Source organism: Mucor mucedo (genome assembly GCF_025094135.1).
Source record: "Mucor mucedo strain NRRL 3635 chromosome Unknown EV154scaffold_50, whole genome shotgun sequence".
NCBI classification, from domain to species: Eukaryota; Fungi; Mucoromycota; class Mucoromycetes; order Mucorales; family Mucoraceae; genus Mucor; species Mucor mucedo.
Window position 1 is genome coordinate 223,467 of NW_026252334.1, and position 19,647 is coordinate 243,113.

At 36.0% G+C, this 19,647-nt stretch overlaps 8 protein-coding genes across 8 annotated transcripts; 3 read left to right on the top strand and 5 right to left on the bottom strand.

Moving 5' to 3' along the window:
• Positions 1–786: 786 nt before the first annotated feature.
• On the bottom strand, positions 787–1,047 carry EV154DRAFT_421467 (uncharacterized protein; the record flags this gene model as incomplete). The annotated part of the gene is made up of 1 exon (XM_051596022.1): positions 787–1,047. A coding segment is annotated over one exon (261 nt), but the record flags the coding sequence as incomplete, so codon positions are not given.
• Positions 1,048–3,268: 2,221 nt separating this feature from the next.
• On the bottom strand, positions 3,269–4,516 carry EV154DRAFT_510422 (uncharacterized protein; the record flags this gene model as incomplete). The annotated part of the gene is made up of 5 exons (XM_051601704.1): positions 4,474–4,516; positions 4,142–4,413; positions 3,757–4,082; positions 3,455–3,466; positions 3,269–3,400 (listed from the first exon to the last, which is right to left on the bottom strand). The coding sequence occupies exons 2-5, from the start codon at positions 4,173–4,175 to the stop codon at positions 3,269–3,271; spliced, it is 504 nt and encodes a 167-aa protein (XP_051457277.1). The 5' UTR covers positions 4,176–4,413; positions 4,474–4,516.
• Positions 4,517–6,868: 2,352 nt separating this feature from the next.
• On the top strand, positions 6,869–7,593 carry EV154DRAFT_421514 (uncharacterized protein; the record flags this gene model as incomplete). Its single annotated transcript, XM_051596031.1, has 2 exons — positions 6,869–7,075; positions 7,135–7,593. Coding segments are annotated over 2 exons (666 nt in total), but the record flags the coding sequence as incomplete, so codon positions are not given.
• An 83-nt stretch (positions 7,594–7,676) lies between these two features.
• Positions 7,677–8,841, bottom strand: EV154DRAFT_421412 (uncharacterized protein; the record flags this gene model as incomplete). Its single annotated transcript, XM_051596018.1, has 4 exons — positions 7,677–8,327; positions 8,527–8,611; positions 8,661–8,740; positions 8,794–8,841. The coding sequence occupies 4 exons, from the start codon at positions 8,839–8,841 to the stop codon at positions 7,677–7,679; spliced, it is 864 nt and encodes a 287-aa protein (XP_051457279.1).
• Positions 8,842–9,822: 981 nt separating this feature from the next.
• Positions 9,823–10,974, bottom strand: EV154DRAFT_589764 (uncharacterized protein; the record flags this gene model as incomplete). Its single annotated transcript, XM_051606854.1, has 6 exons — positions 9,823–10,064; positions 10,118–10,189; positions 10,245–10,328; positions 10,390–10,662; positions 10,719–10,892; positions 10,953–10,974. The coding sequence occupies 6 exons, from the start codon at positions 10,972–10,974 to the stop codon at positions 9,823–9,825; spliced, it is 867 nt and encodes a 288-aa protein (XP_051457280.1).
• Positions 10,975–11,903: 929 nt separating this feature from the next.
• Positions 11,904–13,080, bottom strand: EV154DRAFT_510436 (Rhodanese-like domain-containing protein). The gene is made up of 3 exons (XM_051601705.1): positions 12,732–13,080; positions 12,587–12,675; positions 11,904–12,533 (listed from the first exon to the last, which is right to left on the bottom strand). The coding sequence occupies exons 1-3, from the start codon at positions 12,973–12,975 to the stop codon at positions 11,994–11,996; spliced, it is 873 nt and encodes a 290-aa protein (XP_051457281.1). The 5' UTR covers positions 12,976–13,080; the 3' UTR covers positions 11,904–11,993.
• Positions 13,081–13,341: 261 nt separating this feature from the next.
• Positions 13,342–15,507, top strand: EV154DRAFT_589766 (aluminum activated malate transporter-domain-containing protein; the record flags this gene model as incomplete). The annotated part of the gene is made up of 5 exons (XM_051606855.1): positions 13,342–13,495; positions 13,649–13,924; positions 14,009–14,253; positions 14,307–14,434; positions 14,493–15,507. 5 exons carry the CDS (start codon positions 13,342–13,344, stop codon positions 15,505–15,507), a joined length of 1,818 nt encoding a protein of 605 aa, XP_051457282.1.
• A 648-nt stretch (positions 15,508–16,155) lies between these two features.
• On the top strand, positions 16,156–18,531 carry EV154DRAFT_552051 (diphthamide biosynthesis protein 2). Its single transcript, XM_051605024.1, has 9 exons — positions 16,156–16,511; positions 16,570–17,158; positions 17,230–17,371; positions 17,456–17,625; positions 17,702–17,754; positions 17,821–17,905; positions 17,965–18,070; positions 18,135–18,224; positions 18,302–18,531. Exons 1-9 carry the CDS (start codon positions 16,168–16,170, stop codon positions 18,436–18,438), a joined length of 1,716 nt encoding a protein of 571 aa, XP_051457283.1. The 5' UTR covers positions 16,156–16,167; the 3' UTR covers positions 18,439–18,531.
• Positions 18,532–19,647: the final 1,116 nt, after the last annotated feature.

Sequence of the window (19,647 nt, forward strand, 5' to 3'; positions counted from 1 at the left end):
TACCACGTTTGCGCGTATATTTGTGCTGTAAAAACGGAGAATATTTTTCTGCGATCTTTTCTTTTCTACAGCGCCAAGTTGTGGTGGTACACTTTTTTTCAAAAAAAAAGTAAAACGAAATATAGTATCTTTCATGTAGAAACTCTTATTTTATCAGTTACAGCCAAATTTACTTGTCTCGTGTGATTTTTTTATTTATTTTTAAATAAGACTTTCGCTTAGGAAAATGATTTTTTCTTATTTCAAAACTTGGTATTGTTATGTCTTATTTATTGTATTATTTGAAGCATGACTTTCGAAAAACTGGAGCATTAATAGAACGGGTCTCTTAGGGACAGCCAAACTTTCTTAAAAACAGCCATTTTTCTTAGGGACAGCCAGGGTGCGCGTAGTCGTAATGTTGGAATTATGACATCAAGAGGTCAATATAAATAACAACTTGAAATATATACACATTTATCACAACCAGCATAGTTTAAACCAGTATATGTGTGTTACAGCTTACTTTCAGCTTCTTGTTTAGACTTAACCTTAATATTTCTGCGTAAGGTTAAGATTAACCGAGCTCAAAGGCAAAAGAGTGATTATAGAATTGTCAAAATAAGTATAAATCGTTTAATATACATTTATTTGTAATTATTACATTGCTTTTGATTGTATATTCTTGTTCCCAGGTCTATAAAACATCCAAATCACAGATCTTACGTTGCGACTACGTGCATTCTGGCTGTCCCTAAGGAAAAATTGGTTGTCCCTAAGAAAAGCGTTCACAATTTCTGCGCATATCTAAGCTGACAACATGGACGGTAAAACAGTAGCCCCAAAGTTTTCAATAGAGTTGCTGATTTCGATAGTTTTGTGCCTAGTAACACGAGTTACGTATTCCGTGGGTCTGTCTACTCGGAGCATGGTATTGGTTAAGCCAGAGTGAATAAAGCCGACCGTTTGCAAAGATCCTGTCAATTCTGGTTTGGTTTCAATGAGGTCACCAAGCATATCCTTAAGGGTTATTGGTAATTTGTAGAGCGCGTCTTTTAAGTGATCCGATGGCTGCCTCCAAATCTTCAAACATGTCAAAACATACTTCTATCATTCTCCAGATGTGCGTTTGGCACCATATTTCGGAGTGATGTTTTTTCATATTCCCACTTTCGTATTCGCGTAATAAACCGTACACAGTATAATTGACACAATCTATGTCTTTATCTGGGTTATCTTTGTTGAGGATGTCATAGATATAATAATAAAGTTAATTGTCACATCACATTAACAATGGATAATAATATAAAAGTTAATCATGAACCGCACATTACCCCGCTTGTTCTCATCCTACCGTTGAAGTCTGTACATAGGGCATAACCCTGCGGCGAGTAAATATTTGTTCTTCAAAAAGCAATGCAATCGAATTGGCCTGGACTATGGAATTATAGATCCTGAGCACAAATATTACTCTTGTCATTTGATGTTATAACTGCTGATCCCTCTAACTAATATTTATATACTCAGTATGGAAGGGTTAAATTTAAAGACATGTTGATTATTTACTATCACCATATTATTACATCATGATCCAATAAAGCGCTTAATATTCTCTCTGAACTATCCCAGTTCTTTATATAAATATCCATAGTTTTTTCTCGTAGACGATCATACGTTTTTTAATTAATTTATCTTTTTCGTCCATAATAAAGTGGTATCCAAGTTCTAACAGTATTACTTTTGGTTTTACTTTAATTTTATTCTCCATGCAAAACAGTTCCTACAGTGATAATTATGGGACAAGAGAATTAAATGAAACTTTTGATAACTTTATTGTTTTTTTATGAGTAATAAAAAGACATGAAGGATCCGTCTAGTTGAATAGTTAATTTTTGCTTCTATATGAGGTTATTAGTAGCCACAATAATGACAATTATTGTGGATTATAATCGTGTAACCTAATTCGACTACGGTAAATATGGCTTAATACCACACCTACTTCAACATCATCATACGATGGTGATGTTTGGTATGAGTTGCTTCTTTTCCTCTTCTTCCTTGCTTCTTTATCCAAAGAATTGAATAATATATTCGCATTTTTTAATATGTGATTCTAATAATTATCATGGAATTTTAAAATATTTTCTTTTATAAAAATTTGCAAAGACAAAGACTTACCTTGACGTAACTTAATCGAGGAATCACTCTTTTTCTTAAATCTTTCAAATGATTAACGTTGGTAGGTATATCAATGGAGCCTAAGTGTTGTACAGTATATAACCCAGGAGAAAAAAGCTTCATAATCTTTACCTCCCCATTCAAACCGTTAGCCTGAAATCTAGGTACTACAAGTATACGACCAGTGTCGACACCTGAACGTCGGAGGCGAGAGCGAGCTTCGGATCTAATGATCTTGCGAGAGCGACCAATATATACATATTGGAAGCCTTGGGGACCCTTATCTTTAGCACTTTGAAAGGGACGAGCGGCGGCGATACGCTTCTTTAAAGAAGTGGCAGGGGAAGTACGTCTAGGTTTTTAAGGGCGTGTTTCAGCAGCCTTAGTAGCCCATATCGAATCTTTGCTAGATGAGCCTCGGTTACCATCCTTGGTGGGTTGATTTGAAACCAGAGATGGAACGGTGGTCTTGGATGCACCGGGGTTGGTTGAAACAGAAACAAATTTTTCTTTCAAATTTTTTTTTCCAAGGTGAGAATCATATTTTCTTTTTCCAGAGTAGAAACTTTTTCTTTCAGAAGCGCCATTTCTTTCAAAATAGTAGAGTGTTCTTTGACTTGAAAAGCGAGACCGTAGACATATTCCAGGAGTTGTCCTTGATCGAGATTGGGCTGTTCAGAACCATGGTAGACTCGCTTTTCTTAAGACGATTTGATCAAAAATGACATTTTATAATTTCCCTGTCAAAGTGAGGTCCCTGGATATTAAACTTTCACTTAGACAACCCTATACCCAAAATGCTTCTACGTACTTCCTTGTCACTGATGTACTTTTGATTGGCGATATTGTCAAAGATAATCTTGGATTCTCTCAATAATTTCAAATGGTCAGAAGAAAATTTGAAAGGTCCAAGCTTACTGTTAGCAAATTCATCAGCTAACATATCGTTATTTTTGCTCAATACTCTTAAATCAACCCTATCACCTAAGACATCTTCTTCAGGTAATGACCTTTTCTTTGCGACGGCTGAAATCTGAGAAACGGAATCGCCCCTAAATATATAGGTTAGCAGCAAGATATGATTAAATTTTGATAAGAAGCCCTCACCATTTTAAGGTAAGTTCATCATCGTTGAATTTGTAGCCAAGATAGGAGTCCAAGCTTCGTTAACAAAATCTTGTTCGGTAGCCTTCTTTCCTCTGTCAGTTTGTAATATCGAATTTTTTTGTTCAACAAACGAATCCTATTAAAAGTGTTAGATATATAAGAATATTTATATGTTTTTTCAGTCTTACACATGGGCATAAATCTCAAAAAAAAAAAAAAGATTCATTTGGAGTGAAGGCATATCTGGCTTGGGCTAGAAGATTTTTGGACCCGCCAGATTTTAATTCCACATTTGGAAAAGTCAAAACGATTCGCACTGAAAAAACATTGAAGCTTCCTTCAATCGTCTGTATATGGACGATTATATTTCAATGATTCGATTTGAGAGAGACCTTAAACACAATTGATAAGCTCGCTTCAAATCTGTTTGGGCAATCTACCAATATAAACAAGTTAATAGTAGTCCAAGTTAGTAATTGTAAATATACGTACCTTTTCAATATCCTTGAGCTCATTGGTGACGTCGTCGGGAAGTGGAGGCATGTCCCGTGATTCATAGACTAGGTTTTTCAATTGTTGCCAGGATGACTCTGAGAACAACGACCTCTGGGAATCTGGACCAGTGTAACTATTTGAAAGATCGACAATAGAGTTCAAGCCAAGAAAAACGGTGTTTTTCGCTTCACCGGTCAAGTTTGAAAATGCTCTTGCAGTTTTAGCTAGATGTATGGCCTTGGACTTGAGAGTGGATCCAACACTCTTTTCCATTCCATTCAGAGTTATACCGTCGATTTCTAGCACGTCTTCGTCCCTTGCCTCTACCGATTGTTCTGCATTGGCTCTGTTGCTATTGGCCTCCAACAATTCATTGCCCAACTGTGAGCTAGCACTGTCTTGCAAAGAGAATTCATTCTGGTCAGATCGGTACTTTAATTGCAAGACATTCCAGTAATTGTTGACGGAAATGTCAAGACCTCCGTATTATTTACAAACAGTTCTGGATAAGACCAGAAGACCAGTATCATTACAACTATTTAGAGTCCAATCCCAGACATTCACAGTCTGTGAGTTCAAAAACTCAAGAACCCTGCCTGGGAGGTCGCCCCTCCTATAGCAAAGACTAGCCTCAGCCGCAATATCGCAATATATCTATTTTTTTTTTCAATTTAGCGTCTTTTTCAAAGAAACAAGAGTCAATTACTAACTAACCTTTTTTGCGTTATCCGCTACTTTCATTTACGATAGAAAAAAAAATATGTTACGGGAAAAGAAAAGGGGAGGAATTAAGTGTGTGAACCAGCTTTATTTATAGGCTGATAAACAAGCTTATGTCAGGATGATTTAATTGATTGTTTCATCATCCATAATGTTTGGGCCTTTACTTAAAATAGAAACATTGGCAAAAACCCCCAAGCAAATCAAAACTTGGTTGTTGTATATCTGCGTTCCAGTAGTAGCTTGTAATGACATTGAAGCAGATTTTATGGAAATAAGAAATCAATCATCCTATGAAGTTTAGACGATATGGCATGTCAAGTGTAGATCTTCACGTGATTCTAAAAAATACGTCTGAAAAAAATACGGAGTTCTAGACATTTCCGCAAAACGTTTTGCAAATTCTTTCTTAAATGAGGTTAAACTTTCAATTTTGGTTGTTTTCGCAAACTTCTTAACATTGAAATGGTTGTAGTTTTGCTTTAGATACTCAACGTTAGAATTCATTTATATGTAAGCAGGTTATCTAAAGAAAGAGCATTATTACACATATTTCAGATTCCTCAAGTGAGATTAAAATCAGCTATTGCTAAACTACAAACCACATACTATTTTGTCAATATTAGTGAATACTCACGGTTAGCTATATAATATTCAACAGTATGCAAACGTTACTAATTTTCTCTTTTTTGTTAAAAACGGCTTTCATCAGCAAGGTGAACGAAATAACTAACTGCTCCAGCGCATGGCGACCTGGATACGCTCTTCGAGTGTATTAAATGAAGGCTCCTAACGGTCTTTGGGTGATTCCACTAAAATGACCACTTCATTTTGGCAGTGCTTATATCCATGGGTAAAGGAGTTTGAAGCTTCTCAAATACAACTTCGTGCGTTTAAGCTAGTTATTTCGCCCTCACCTTGCTACGATAGATGTTCATTATTTGAGCATATCATGTCGCTATCTACTTTAAGGTTTGGGCAAAACCGGCCGTTTCTAGTTTAATGGCTCGTTTACAGAAATGCTCTGAAATCAATATTTTCAATTTCAACGAAGACAACTCAACCGTATATGAAGAAAAGCTGGAGGAGGGTCTATACAGGTCGTAAACAAAGGAAAAGGTGGTACCGTTACTGGTCATTATTTCGACTTTGTGGCTGCAACATTAGATGTACTAAATAAGCATGAGCAATTTAAAGGACATTATATCGTTATGGACAAAGCACCAATCCATACTTATTTAGACATTCAGAAGTACATCGAACAGAGAGGTTATGGTTGTATTTATCTTCCACCATATTCTCCTGAGCTAAATCCTGTCGAACAGTTTTGGTCAGTATGCAAGAGCAAGTTAAAGCAACAGAAGCTGCTAAGAGAAGAAACTTTATCATCGAGAATCGGTGAAGCATGTAATATCATCATCTTAAGTGATCTTCAAGATTTCTGCAGATACTCTGTATCGAAATTTCAAGCTTGCTTAGATGGAGAGCCATTGTAAACTGTACGAAATACGTGTGCAAAGTTTTTTTCTTAATAAAGTGTCCCCACAAACTGTCCTCAGTCGGTGTACGAAATTTCTGTACAATACTTAATAGGACTTTTGTACACCTCAGTTCTAATCAAACATTCCATTGATTAACAAGTTCTTGCTTGTCATCATAGTATTGCCTTTCGTCTTGTGACATTTTTACTCCTGGTGAAATGTTCAAATATCATGTGTCATGTCAACCGGTTACATGTTCGTAACAGGTTGCTAGTAGCCATGGATACATATATGAGTGCAGGACAGTCTTGAGTGTATAGTTGGAGGTAGTGTTGGAGGTAGTGTTGGTATTAAAGGCTTGGACGTTGAATTAATCTTTGCTATGCTAGGGAAAGCTAATGAGCTCATCTAAGTAAAGGACAGCTTGTGTTTCTCGGGACTGATTAATTATAAAGACACAACCCGCTAATTACCAATATGTAGGTGTAACGCTCCATGCCGTAGTTATGAGAGCATCAAGGGCAAGGTCGAGCACATGTGATATGAACAGTTGATACATCGGATTAATCAGGTTCTTGTTTTGGTAATTTGGGTTCCTTCACAATGACAGGTGCACGAAAAATAGAAAAAAAAACATAAGCACCTATTAGACTGAATTTTCCCCCAGGTTTTATTTTTCACGTTTTTTTTGTTCAAGGGGGTACAAAAAGCCTAAATTCAATTTTTTTTCTTTTTTCTTTTTTCTCTCTTTAAATTTTTTTTATTAATATGTGGACTGAAAATACTATCACTTCATTTGGTAAAAAAGAAAGAGCGTTTAGTCAAAGGGATGATAGAGTACTTATTTTGATTTATTAGAAACAAGCACAGAGAAAGACAGAGAGGTAGTGATTCAAAGCTTGGATCATTATTCAGAGGATGATGATACTGTAACAGACACCGGTAGAACGTTAAGCAGTGTTGCGGATCACCATGATTCTCCGCCATTTATGAATGTAAACGAAGACGAGGAATCAATTTCTTTTATTGAAAAGATGATGAAAGATCCAGATAACGGCCAAGTATCTCGATACCAAAATACATACTTTATGGATGGTGGCAATCGATTTATCTCTGTAAGTTAGTTGTAATGTAATGACGATTACATTATCAGTTTTTCTCACATTAATTATAGTTACCTACGCTTGGTAACACGAGTACAAAAGCAGCTTCTCATATTTCCCGAGTGTTCGAGGACTGGCTCCAGAATAAATTGTACCATCAAAGCAATGACGGGCTGGAAAGGTTACCTATTTTAGAGGATTCGGTTGAACTATTAGCGGAGGATATTGTCAACAAATTAAAGTCAAGAAATTCAGTTCGGGGTCTAACCGGTCTTTCCCGCATTTTCATAAAAATCAGAACTGGACATGTTTATACATATCATCAATTAGAAGATGGTCAACCTTTAATCACTGCCGACATGGAAGACTTTTTCCAGCAATTTCCCTTATTCGTTGAAATCATTATTCACACCATGCCAAAGGAAGATCAATCATCAGATGATGTTCAACTATTATTGGCTGTCGAAAATATCACTGTAAATCCATCCGATCCATATCATATTAAGGAAGATCTACAACTCGTAGCTTAAACAACATTTAATCAAACACACACACAATACCCTGTACATATATATAGCTTTCTTCATCTTATTTTAATCAAATAAAAAAAAATTCAATCGGATTCAGAGTCGGTATAACACACCAACCCTTTACCATCGTTACTCCTAGACTTTTTCTTGCTTGGTTTGACTACCACATCATTCAATTTGATAGCATTTGCCCGCTTTGGATTGTAAAATGGATCCGTTTTCATGCGTGTGTGTATTTTTGCAATATGACCCAAATTATTCAGTTCCTTTTCGGTTGGTTTGATTTGATTAAATAATGGAGCAACAGCTGTCTCTAACCTCTTTTTATCCAGTAAATGCGAGGTCTTGTATTCAACTGACTTGGCTCCAATCACATCACTCGTTGATTCTGGTAACAGTGCAATACCAAGCGAGTGCTTATCCCTCACTTTCTCGGTCTCTTCAAATTCACTCTTATCTTTTTTCTTGACTTGTCTAAACTGTTTCCTGAGTTGTTGTGATTTTAAGTATGGGTCAGACCATTGGCTTTGATTTAAATCCTGTAGCTGTGTTATATGCGGTGCTGCTTTATCAATCGTCTTTTTGTCATTGATACCGTGTTCAAGTCGGTACATTGGATCGGATTCCAATTTCTCCTTGACTTCTGGATCCTGCAATTGAATGACCTCTGTATCCTCTGCCTTCCATTCCTCCATTTTCTTTTGTGCGCCACTCACAACAACATATGCAGAATTCTACTTTTTTTTTAGCTCACATAGAATCATACACACACAAATATCCGTACCTTGGGATCAGTTTGAATTTCGATATAATTGTCGCATAAATGGCATTTCATTCGAAATTGTATGATGGGTGTACTGTAGTATTTGCCCACTGTCTTTTTTTCTGCGTTATATCTTACACCTAATCAAAAAGCAAAAATTAGTCTTGTACACCGCAGTATGGGGAGTAATATGCCTTACCTTGCCCAACATGATTATTACAGCCCAAGCACCAGATATTGTAAGGCAACTCGAATCTTTTACCCTGTTAGGACATTTCATTTCAACAATCTTGAGCAACAATACCTGACAACTAAAATGCCTTGATCAATCTTCTTGGCTCTTGCTCCGTAGGCATGTGTCCCGTTGAATTTGTTAATAGATCCCTAATAAAATTAATCAGCTACCCATTCTTTGCATTGCTATAATCATCAACTACCTTCTCTGGGGTCCAATCAGGTGCGTAGTATTTATTAAAAGGTTGCATTGCGGAATAAAAGAAAACACTGGTTTAGTCGACAAAAGCATTGCACCAAAAGTTCAAACCTTCCCCTAAAAATTGATGGTCACAGTAATAAATAAAGCACTATCGACTTAATCACTGCTCGTTAAGCTTCCTTCAAGAAAGTCAGGGCTGTATTTTTGATTCTTTAATTAAAAGCAGAAGTTTACTGATGAAATATAGGCTGAGCCATTGGTGACAAAGCTATCTATAGTGCAGATAAAGTATCTCGAGACATCACTGCTTTTGTAAAATGCACTGAAGGTTCCCTAGATGGGGTTTCTTTAAGTGGTACGCTGCAATTTATAAAAATAATACTCATAATTTTGAGAAGTATTGTTCTCATACTTTTTACATGTATACAGTCCATAAATCTGTTCCGTATGTCTCTCGGAAATCTAAAAATCTGAAGTAAAGTCATTACTATTTCAAAATGTTTTTTTAGATTTTTTTTTATTTGTACACACGGGCAGCTTCTTAAGTAAAACAAGATTAAAAGTACATACAAATATCGGCTCTAAACACTTTTTCTAAATTTTTTAATACTTTATTATATGTTTTGGTAACTTTTTGACAGAAAAGCAAAACAAAAGTAGGTAGGCGAGGTAAATGCGCCCTGGCCAGACGGGGATTCCCTATTGTCAAATAAAATATTGTTGTTTAAGAAAAACGTTAAAAAACTGCTATCACAGCCTCAACCAACATATAAAGCAACGTTATTGTACATAGCAGCATTTTAACAAAAAAATTATAAGTGGAAAGATTACATAATAAAATCTTAAATTTATGTCAGTTTGTTCTTTATTTCCACAGTCTGTTCTTTATTTCAGTTTATTCTTTATTTCAGTTTATTCTTTATGGGATTCAAGACGTAAAACGCAAAATAAAAAGTATCCCAACAAAACAAGTATTTAATGTATTTAAATTTATTTAAACGAGGAAAAAGAAAGGATATAAGTACCTTTGTTAATGGGTAAGGTCAGGCGAAGAAACTTCCAGCGTGGCTGGAGTTGTATCAACTGCTTCTGCAAAATAAATTTTATTTTCTTTGATTGCCTCAAGGACGAGGTGCATTTGGCCAGATGTTTGCTCATCGGCCCTTCTAACTAGGACATTTTCGGGCCACCCTAACATCTTCCGATCAGCAGTTTGATCCTTGAACTTCCGGAATGGAAATGCTTTAGCAAATTTCGCGCTTGGGTGAGTATCTAATGTAAAATGTCAGTAAGAGTGCCAATGTTGTGCGGTAGGGGATACTAACAATACAGCTCCGAAATTCTTTGACTATACTCTTTTCTCAAGAGATTGCCCTTCTGATTATATGGCTTAGATACTTATTTTAACATGTAAGTAATAATTTTAGTAATCTAATTTAAACGAAAACATACTTCTCTCGTTCGCATCATACCTGCTCTTATGCAAGAAAGCCGCCAACTCGCTGCCCATCTTGTTTTTCAGACTAAAACAGTGCTCTTTTGTTTAAAAATAATATAAGCTGCTTGTTCTATACACTCCCCAATGTGTTTGGCTTACCTCCAACAGAGTTCGAATACAATACAACACGACCTTTACCAGTGGATTCGTTGATTCCTTCAAACATACTGATCAAGAAGAACTCCGAATCACAATGAGCATTGTAGATATCCATCATTTTTTCCATCTTCTGGACTCCTCTACAATGAAGAAATGATTTTTGTTTCCCAGTAAGCTTATTCACGGGTGGATGATCCCTTGCCAACGCCGCTTTTTCTGCAGGGTTCAATGCTTTATATAGCTTGGATGCATCTTTTTGAAAAGCGATTGAACCTATGATTTGTACAAACGATCAGATATAATAAGCATCTACTGTGGTTGTAGTATACCTTTGGACTGAACACCTGCAGTAGCATCCCTTTTCTTAGTTGCTGCCAACTTTTCCGTAAAAGCGTTGTAAGGGCTTTTACGTTTACCTAAGAGTATATCCGTTGATTCACGATTAAAATCAATGGCATCTTCAGCCTCAGCCTCAGAAATGTTTTCTGCCACCACTAACTTTCCTACCGTCTCTCAGACCATGTCTCTCATTCGAGCGTTAAGATCAACGATGAGTTGTCTACTTTCTTCGGTATAGTTTTGCATTCGAATTGTAATAACAACAACAGAAAAAGGTGCTGTGGCTGTATGCCCCTCCCCCCTCCCATGTAAAATTTTTTTTTATTGTATATTAGCAGACCTCCAAGATTGGGTGACATTAACAGGACTTATGACACATACGACACTTATGACACTTGGCGCTAAAATAATCGTTAGGATTCAAAAAAATTTGCATACAGATTTATTTTTTGTGTAAGTGTCGATCTTTGAGTCGGACTTTGATCATCCTGTTCGAGCACCTGTTATGAGGGAAAGCTGAGGATTGATTGGCTAGCTGGCTATACGCTTGCTTGAAGCTCTTTTTTACTCAAGAATGATCATTTAGATACTAATTATTGGAAATTGAATCCACAGAGATAACACGCGTTGGAAGAGCACCCTGTTCTTAATCATTCAAAAGCCCTTTCTTTCTTCTTGTTTATGCAAACCATAACACTTCATTCCTTGTACGAGGAATTAACAGCATTCAATTACAGTTCACGGTTGACCTGATTCAGCATTGCCTTACTTGCTGAAAGCCCAATTGAAAAAAAAAAGTGTTTCATCAGACGCTAGTAGCTTCTTGTGGTAATAGAAATACATCAAAAACTGACGGCTGCATAAACTCTAATATAAAAGTTATGACTCGAGGCTGTTGTATTTATGCTAAATGATTAAATTGAAAACCTGAAGGAAGCTGACGGTAGCAGAATGGCGTTGAAATAAAAGTCAATCATAGGTTTCCTGTGAGGGTTTTGTTGGAGATAAATTGTATCGGCTCTCTTGTAAACTATTGAATCCATTCACCCTCTTTCTAAATGAGTATCAAACATTTTTTTTTTTTTTTTTTTTTTTTTTTTTTTTGCAATCGTTGTAAAGAAAAATATAAGCTCTTCAACCGTAGCTTGAATATTAATTTATGACGATATTCTATTAAATTTAATAAACAAAATGCCACACGTTTATTTATAACTGTTTGTGCCAAATCAAGATAGATTTAAGGGTCCAAAAGTCAGATGAGAAGATCATTGCTTTTTAACGATAATGCAATCATCTTTAGAAGCATATTCGGTCCAACTTCCGTCGTAGACAGCCAAATGACGAGCACCTATTCTTTCGAGAGCTAAATATAGGATGGAAGCGGTGATTCCACTTCCACAACTAGTAATGATATCCTTTGAAATATCAACACCGTTGGATTCAAATACATGACGCAACTTGTCATCATCCAGCATCTGACCTGATTGGATGACCTGTCCAAATGGAATATTAATCGAGCCGGGCATTGCGCCAGATGATAAGCCTTCGCGTGGTTCAGGAGCCTCACCAGTAAATCTTGGATGAGGGCGAGCATCAATAACTTGAGCACCGGATTGTCCATTTTGAATGTTACGAGCATTATTCAGAACTTGTTGATAATCACGCACCAAGTCATGGTTGAGCTTTGGTGTCTTATAATGTTTAGCTGCAACGGGCTCTGGTGTACCGCTTTCGATAGGGCCATTAGATTTTTCCCATAATGGTAATCCACCATTTAGCACAGAAATAGAGTTGTGACCAAATGCCTACATAGTTTTTCTAAATGTAAATATGCTTATTTGGGCTGGTATTCACATACTTTAAATGTCCAATAGACTCTACAGGCGGAAAATACACCGGCTGTATCATACACCACGACATGGTCATTTTCATCAATACCCATTTTACCTTGCTTGTGTGTTACTAAAATTAAGTTGAAAGTATATGGGATATTTTTAAATTACCAACGGCATCAGCAAATTTATCTGGTAAAGGAAGCATGTGGGGAAGATCGATACTTGTGTCTTTGATGGTATCAATGCCGAAAAATTGACTACCGACAATTCTTTTATCCAAATATTCTTGATATGGATCACGGTTTGTATTCGGCATATGCCACGAACCATCCAACACTTTGACACTGCCCAAAGCCGCTTGCAGCTCCTTGGCTGTGACAAGACTCGAGAAGGAACGTTGTTGAAGTGACATTGCTTTGAAAATATTGTCAGTACAGGCATGCTCATTGACTTCATTGGCACTCACTGGATTTCTTAATTGCTTGTCTGAACATGCTTTTTTCAAACAAAAGAAGGGGCGAAAAAGATGAGATCTCTTGTTGTCTGATGACGTTGCATTTTTTTTATAGATTGTTAAAGTGACACAAACTTTATATTTCCTATAACGGGTTATACATAAAGGTTATTAGTTTTGATATGGACCTTTCTTTTTGCTCGAATGAGCTCATTTATGTAGTGTAGGAAGTTTATATATATATATATCATTGTTAATTTAGATTCTTTTTTTTTTTTCTTTTTTTTTTTTTTTTTTTTTTTTCTGTTACTGTTTAATTTTATCATGATTTATTATGATGAATCTCATCGACCTTCAAATGCAGAAAGCCAAAGTTCTACAGTACGAGAATTCCCAAAAGATGAGGATACCATTATGAACTTGAAAGATATTCTGATTATTAAAGAGGAAGAAGATAATTTATCATTTAAATCACTTGGTAACATTTAGCTTTTTTTTTTTTTTTTTTTTCTGCCTGTCAACAATAGTAACTTTATTTTATTTTTTCGGTTATCAGATTCAACACAAAGAGCATTTCAGTTCAAATACACAGAAAAAATACCGGAAGTAATAACTATCCATCCACAACAAGTACAGAAAATACCTGGCCAGGAACGAATTACAATTGTCGAGGATGTTCCTTTTCCTAGATCAGAATACGGCCCTCCTTCTCCTGTTTCCATTACAAAAAAAACTCACCCTTGGGTTGAAAATTTAAGACAATCAACTTTCTATACTTGGATCCATAAGCAAGCTATAAGTCCTGACAATAGATATGCATTTCAGATGGCTACTGCATTTACCATTGCGGCTTTGTTAGTAGTTATCGATCCTATATCTGAAATATTTCCTAATGTGTTTTGGGTCGGTAAGAAGGGGCGGATATTTTATTTTTTTCTATTTATTTTTTTTATCCTTCGTTTTTAAATATTAAGCTTATTTGTTTACTTAGGTGTATCTGTGGTTACCGTTTTGGATAATACTGTAGGTGGGTTTCTAAACCTAAGTGTTCAACGATTGATGGGGACATTGATTGGAGGTGCAGCAAGTATAGTCATCATGACAATAACAAGAGCAATATTCCATCCAAATTGGGAATGGCAAGCAGCAGTGATGCTGTGTTGCTTCATGTTTATCCAAGTCTTTTTTATTGCTAAATTAAAAGTCCTGCCTAAATATGCCTATGCTGGTAGCATTGTGAGTAAACAAAAAACGTTACACACACATATAAATTCTTACTTTGAACACAGGGTTTATTGACAACTGTGATTATTTTATTGTCCGGCTATTCTGATTTGATTCACGATCGAATGTCATACACAGCAGAATTGGGTGCGTGGAGAACATTAAATCTTATCATCGGTATTGTTATATCGCTGTAAGTAGACAAAAAAAAAGTCCTTTCGAGAAAATAAGACTTATTAATTTGTTTGTAGGATTGTTTCTATATTTGTTTTTCCATTAAAAGCAAGCAGCGTCATGCGAAAAAATTTAGGGAAGGCCATGGAAGATGCAGCTGAATTATACGAGAAATCATCGGAATACTACCTGGATTTTAGCGGTAGTGGAGCAGTGGATGAATCTCTCTCGCAAAAGATCACACGAAAATTACCAGTAGAAGGAGAAATATCCATTACCGAAGCAATTTCCCGAACATTTTCTTCGCGTGCACTGGGGCCTGATCAAATGCGTCAACAAATAGAAGATAGTAGCAAGTTCTGGACTCATGATGCTATTACAAACATTAGCAACCAAGCATTTGGTGTCTTGTCAAAACTTCAGACGGAGTCAACACGGCTGCGAAATGTTTCTAATGAATACTATGTACAAATCATTTTCCATATCATTGGCGGTGGCAAAGATCGCTGTAAAAGAGACTTAAGAAGAGCGAAAAGGTACAATGAGGCAATTGAAGCAATGAAGCGGGTTGTTTGGCCTCTAGTTTCCTTCCGTTTACTTTTGCCTTTAATCAGCCTAAGTCAAACTGCAACTAGGTTAGAAGAGGTCACTGGAGCTACCGACCGTACCCCCCATGCATCAGACGCACTTACACTTAAAGAAAGAATCACGCCAACAAGGGAAACACTAGAAAGTTTTGGCGATAGTCTACAAGTTATGCTCCGTTTGGGAAGGATACTCAAAGATTACAATAGACCTTTAAGTGAGTTCCCGGACGATTGGCTCGAAATCGATCGCATGGTTACTGCAGGAAATTTACATATTCAGAGGGAATTAAGGCAGACGGTTAAAATTGGTATGCATGGAGAAAATATGGATGGGCTCAAGCTACTCTCGTATTATGGTTTCTTGGTAAGATGTTCCATGATTTGGGATGGGCTTCGAACGGTGGTGGAGAAACTTAGTCCTTTAAATGGTACTTTGAGTCGTGCATCGAGCGTAGGATTAGGAACACCTTTACCTAATCGAGAATATGTTTGTGCAGGAGAATGATTTATATACATGTAATTTCTATTGTACATAACTTGTTTTTTATTTTTTTTTTATAAAAAAAAAGTATCTAATAATTTACATAGCCCACTTATTTATATCCATTTAAATAAAACCAAAATCACCAAAAAATATAAATATATCTTATCCAGAATATAAAGGATCGTTAGAAGCAGCCAATACCCAGCGAAATCAAAATTTTAGTTTGGGTGTACGCCACAAATTATACAATCTGGAAGAAAATGTCGTAATATTTATAAAGTAATAACTACCACTAGAAACTCGCCTTATCTTTTTTCACTTAAGCAAATATTATTGCCTTGATAAAGAAAAGCATCAATATTTGATTTTTTGGGCCTATCAGCTACGTCATGCCAATGACATTTATTATTTTTCGAGTGGTATTAAGTCTGTGAACCTTAAGACCGTTAGGAAACTTTTTATTATTTAAGAAATTAGATTTTAAACCGTGCAATATTGACCGGCCGAATTTAATGCATGATACAATATTCATATTGTGTCTACCCGATTAAACACTTCATTTGCTAGTCCATTCAACCGCTTCTTTTTCAAAGTGGTGCATCAAGCTCTAATGCGTGTAATGAAGCCAGTCACCCTGCTTAAAAATGTTTTCTCTCTCCCTTTTTCCTTATTTGAATAATTATGGCAGCAAACGGACCTACCAACTTTGCCGACGACGGAAGAGATGTCATCGAAAGACAAATTGAAGTCAAGAGTGAAAAACATAAAAACATTACAGAATTGTATGAGATCGATCGTACTGTTACTCGAATCTTGGAAGGGGGCTTTAAGCGCATTGCCCTACAATTCCCGGATGAGTTTTTGGCAGACGCAGCCGCTGTCTCCAAGGAATTGGGAGAAAAGACCGGAAACGATATATTTATTCTGGCTGATACCTCATACGGTAGCTGTTGTGTTGACGAAGTTGCAGCTGAACATATTAGCGCAGACTTGATTGTTCATTACGGAAGATCTTGTTTAAGTCCGTAAGTGATCTGAGAGGGAGCTCATTTTATTATACACACTCTAATTTCTTGAACATAGTACTTCTCGTTTACCAGTGTTATATGTATTTGGTCAGCAGCCTGTTGATCTGGAACACTGTAAGAATGAATTTAAAATGATGTTTCCTGACAAATCAACACCCGTTATTATCATGTGTGACGTTGAATACTCTTATGCTACCGAAAGTTTGACAGCTGAATTAGCAAAAACCTACCAACATATTATACCAACCATTATCCAAACCGAGTCAAAGTTACAGACAACATTAGATAAGACAACGAAAAGACCTGCAGCTGGCGGATGTTGTAGCCGGGATGATACAAACAACAGATCTTGCTGTAGCAGCCAAAAGGTCGAAATCAAAGAGAAATGTTGTGGTCAAAACAATTGCGACCAGACAGAGGAGGAGGAGGAGGAGGAGGAGGATATGGACAGTGAAGAAGAGTCAACCATCATTCCTCCATCTGCACCTATAGAAAACGTCGACGAATTAAAGGCAGAAATGAAGCGAGGCGGCCGTTACTTTGAGTTGCCTGAAAATATTTCAATGGAAGATTGTTCCATATTTTTCATCGGAACCGAAAGTTTGACTTTGACAAATATTATGATGGTGCACAACAAATGCCCTGTAAATGATCGAATTATTCCCTTTTTTTTTTATAAAGCATTGCTATACTGACAAAACTTCTCATATTTTAGCTTTTTACATATGACCCGAAATCTAAAATAGCAAGACAAGAATCTGTCCAAGTGAATAGAATGTTAATGAAGAGATATGTCCTCGTACAAAAGGCAAAGGATGCAGATACTATTGGTATTGTTGTCGGTACTTTAGGTGTCGGTAAGTTATAGTTTTTTTTTTTTTTTTTTTTTTTTTTTTTTATATTTTTCCAGGCTAGTGATTTTAATATATTATAATTCATAGCTTCGTATTTAAATATTATCGAGCATTTGAAGAAGGTCATCAAAGCTTCTGGCCGTAAATCGTATTTTTTTGTCATGGGAAAACTAAACGTGGCCAAAATGGCCAACTTCATGGAAGTAGACTGTTACGTGTTAGTGTCATGTCCTGAAAATAGTTTGATTGATTCCAAGGTATGTACAAGGCAGGAGAGAGAGAAGAGAAAGAAAGAGAGAAATAAAGATTTGTTTACTGATCATTTACGAGCAGGAGTTTTACCGCCCAATTATAACACCTTTTGAATTAGAAATTGCTCTTATCAGGTATGATTAAAAAAGAAGATGCATGCACATCCGTACATATAATTAACATCGACTTAACGTTTATAGGGATATGGAATGGACCGGAAACTATATAACTGATTTCTCTAAGCTTCTACCTCAATTGCGTTCTGACGATTTCACTTATGACGAGGTAAAGAAATCAGGATTAATGGGACGTATTTATGTACTAACATCCTTGCACTGTTCCAGGAGAAAGATGACAATGCATCCAGTGATGAAGAGGCTCATTTCTCCTTGATTACAGGACAGTACAAAACAGGTCCTTTCCACAAAGCTGGAGGGGCTGCTAAAGATGGTAAGTACAATAAAATACACCCGAAAACGAAGAACTTACATTTCTCACAAAAAAATTAAAATAGATTCAGGTGAAGTCTTAACAAGTACATTGACAGATTTGACATTAAGAAACAAGGAAACAAGCATATCCATGCTTTTAAATAGTACTGCAGGTAAAGTTTATAAATAGTGTCACATGTATTTTTATATTTCTCCTGGATTCATATTAACCGCATTCCTAATGACATAGGAGAGTACCTTAAGAATAGAACTTACAGAGGTTTGGAAGCTAATGTCGGTGAAGACGAAGCAGCAGATATTCAAGAGGGTCTTTCAGGTATCGCAAGAGGATATGTTTATGAGAAGGAGGACGGCAACGACGAATAGATTAGTTTTCCTCTAATATTTGTGTAAATAATAATAAAAAAAAAATTCTGAAAATGGTGAAATGAACTTTACCTTTTCACTATTACTATGACTATTATATTCTGTATTAAACCATATAAAAGAATTTGACCTAATTCCCTGATATTCTTTATTCTTTATTGCTTTCTCTATATTATTACTGCGGCCGAAATTATTACTTTTTCCGCTACAATAAACGGGCGTAAAAATATATATATATTTTTTTTAAAATGTAAGCTATACTTTTTGTGATCTCTATCATCTGAAGTGATCTGCAGGGATAATTCACGGGCTTTTTACACCAGTTCTTTTTTACCGGGCTCTCACTATTCTACACAATGTCAAGTTTTTTTTTTTTTATTATTATTCAGATCTACATCTAGAACACATCATTAACCCCCTAAGCAAACGAGATAAAATGCGAGTGCGATGTTTTTTTTTCTTCCTTTGTTTGTATATTAATTTCATTAACGATTTGAACATGTGTCAGAAGAATTATTACTACTGTGATGGGTATTTTTCAATTTAGTCACTATCCTTTAAATATCCTAGACTCCTTTCTTATATTTTTAGAAACAAACGAGCACACACACTGGACCAAAATTTGGTGCATACATGTGGCTATTATTGTACCAATTGTAAAACATATCGTTCTAATAAATTATCCTGATGAAAGTAAATCGATCTATATCAAGAAGGTTGGATCGTCAACTGGCGCGCATAATCACAAAAAAAAAAAAAGGAAAAATCGCATACCAATGATTTTTTTTCGCCTGAAGTTCTAATAGGAAATAACCAACTGAATGGTGTAATTTGGCGATTATCAAATCGTCATCGACAATTTACGACCAAATGAGATCGATACGTCGAAATCGTAGTGATAGTAGACTTAGAACATAATAGTATTAGCCTAGTTAGTAAAATTACATTGGTATTTCGCTTGAATATAAATGATGAAAAGAAAGTAATGACAACTACATTTTCGACACTAGATTTGAATAAAGTATCGCACTAACTAAAAAACTGTGAAATGCATATACTTTAAATGCTTGATTATTTTTGTGGGTCTGCTATGTATGTACGTATGTATGCATTAACGGTAAAGCATTATATCGGAACTACGGCTCATCAAACAAAATAAACTCCTTTGAGGGATCAATTCTACCCTGAATTTCTCAATGTTTGCGTATA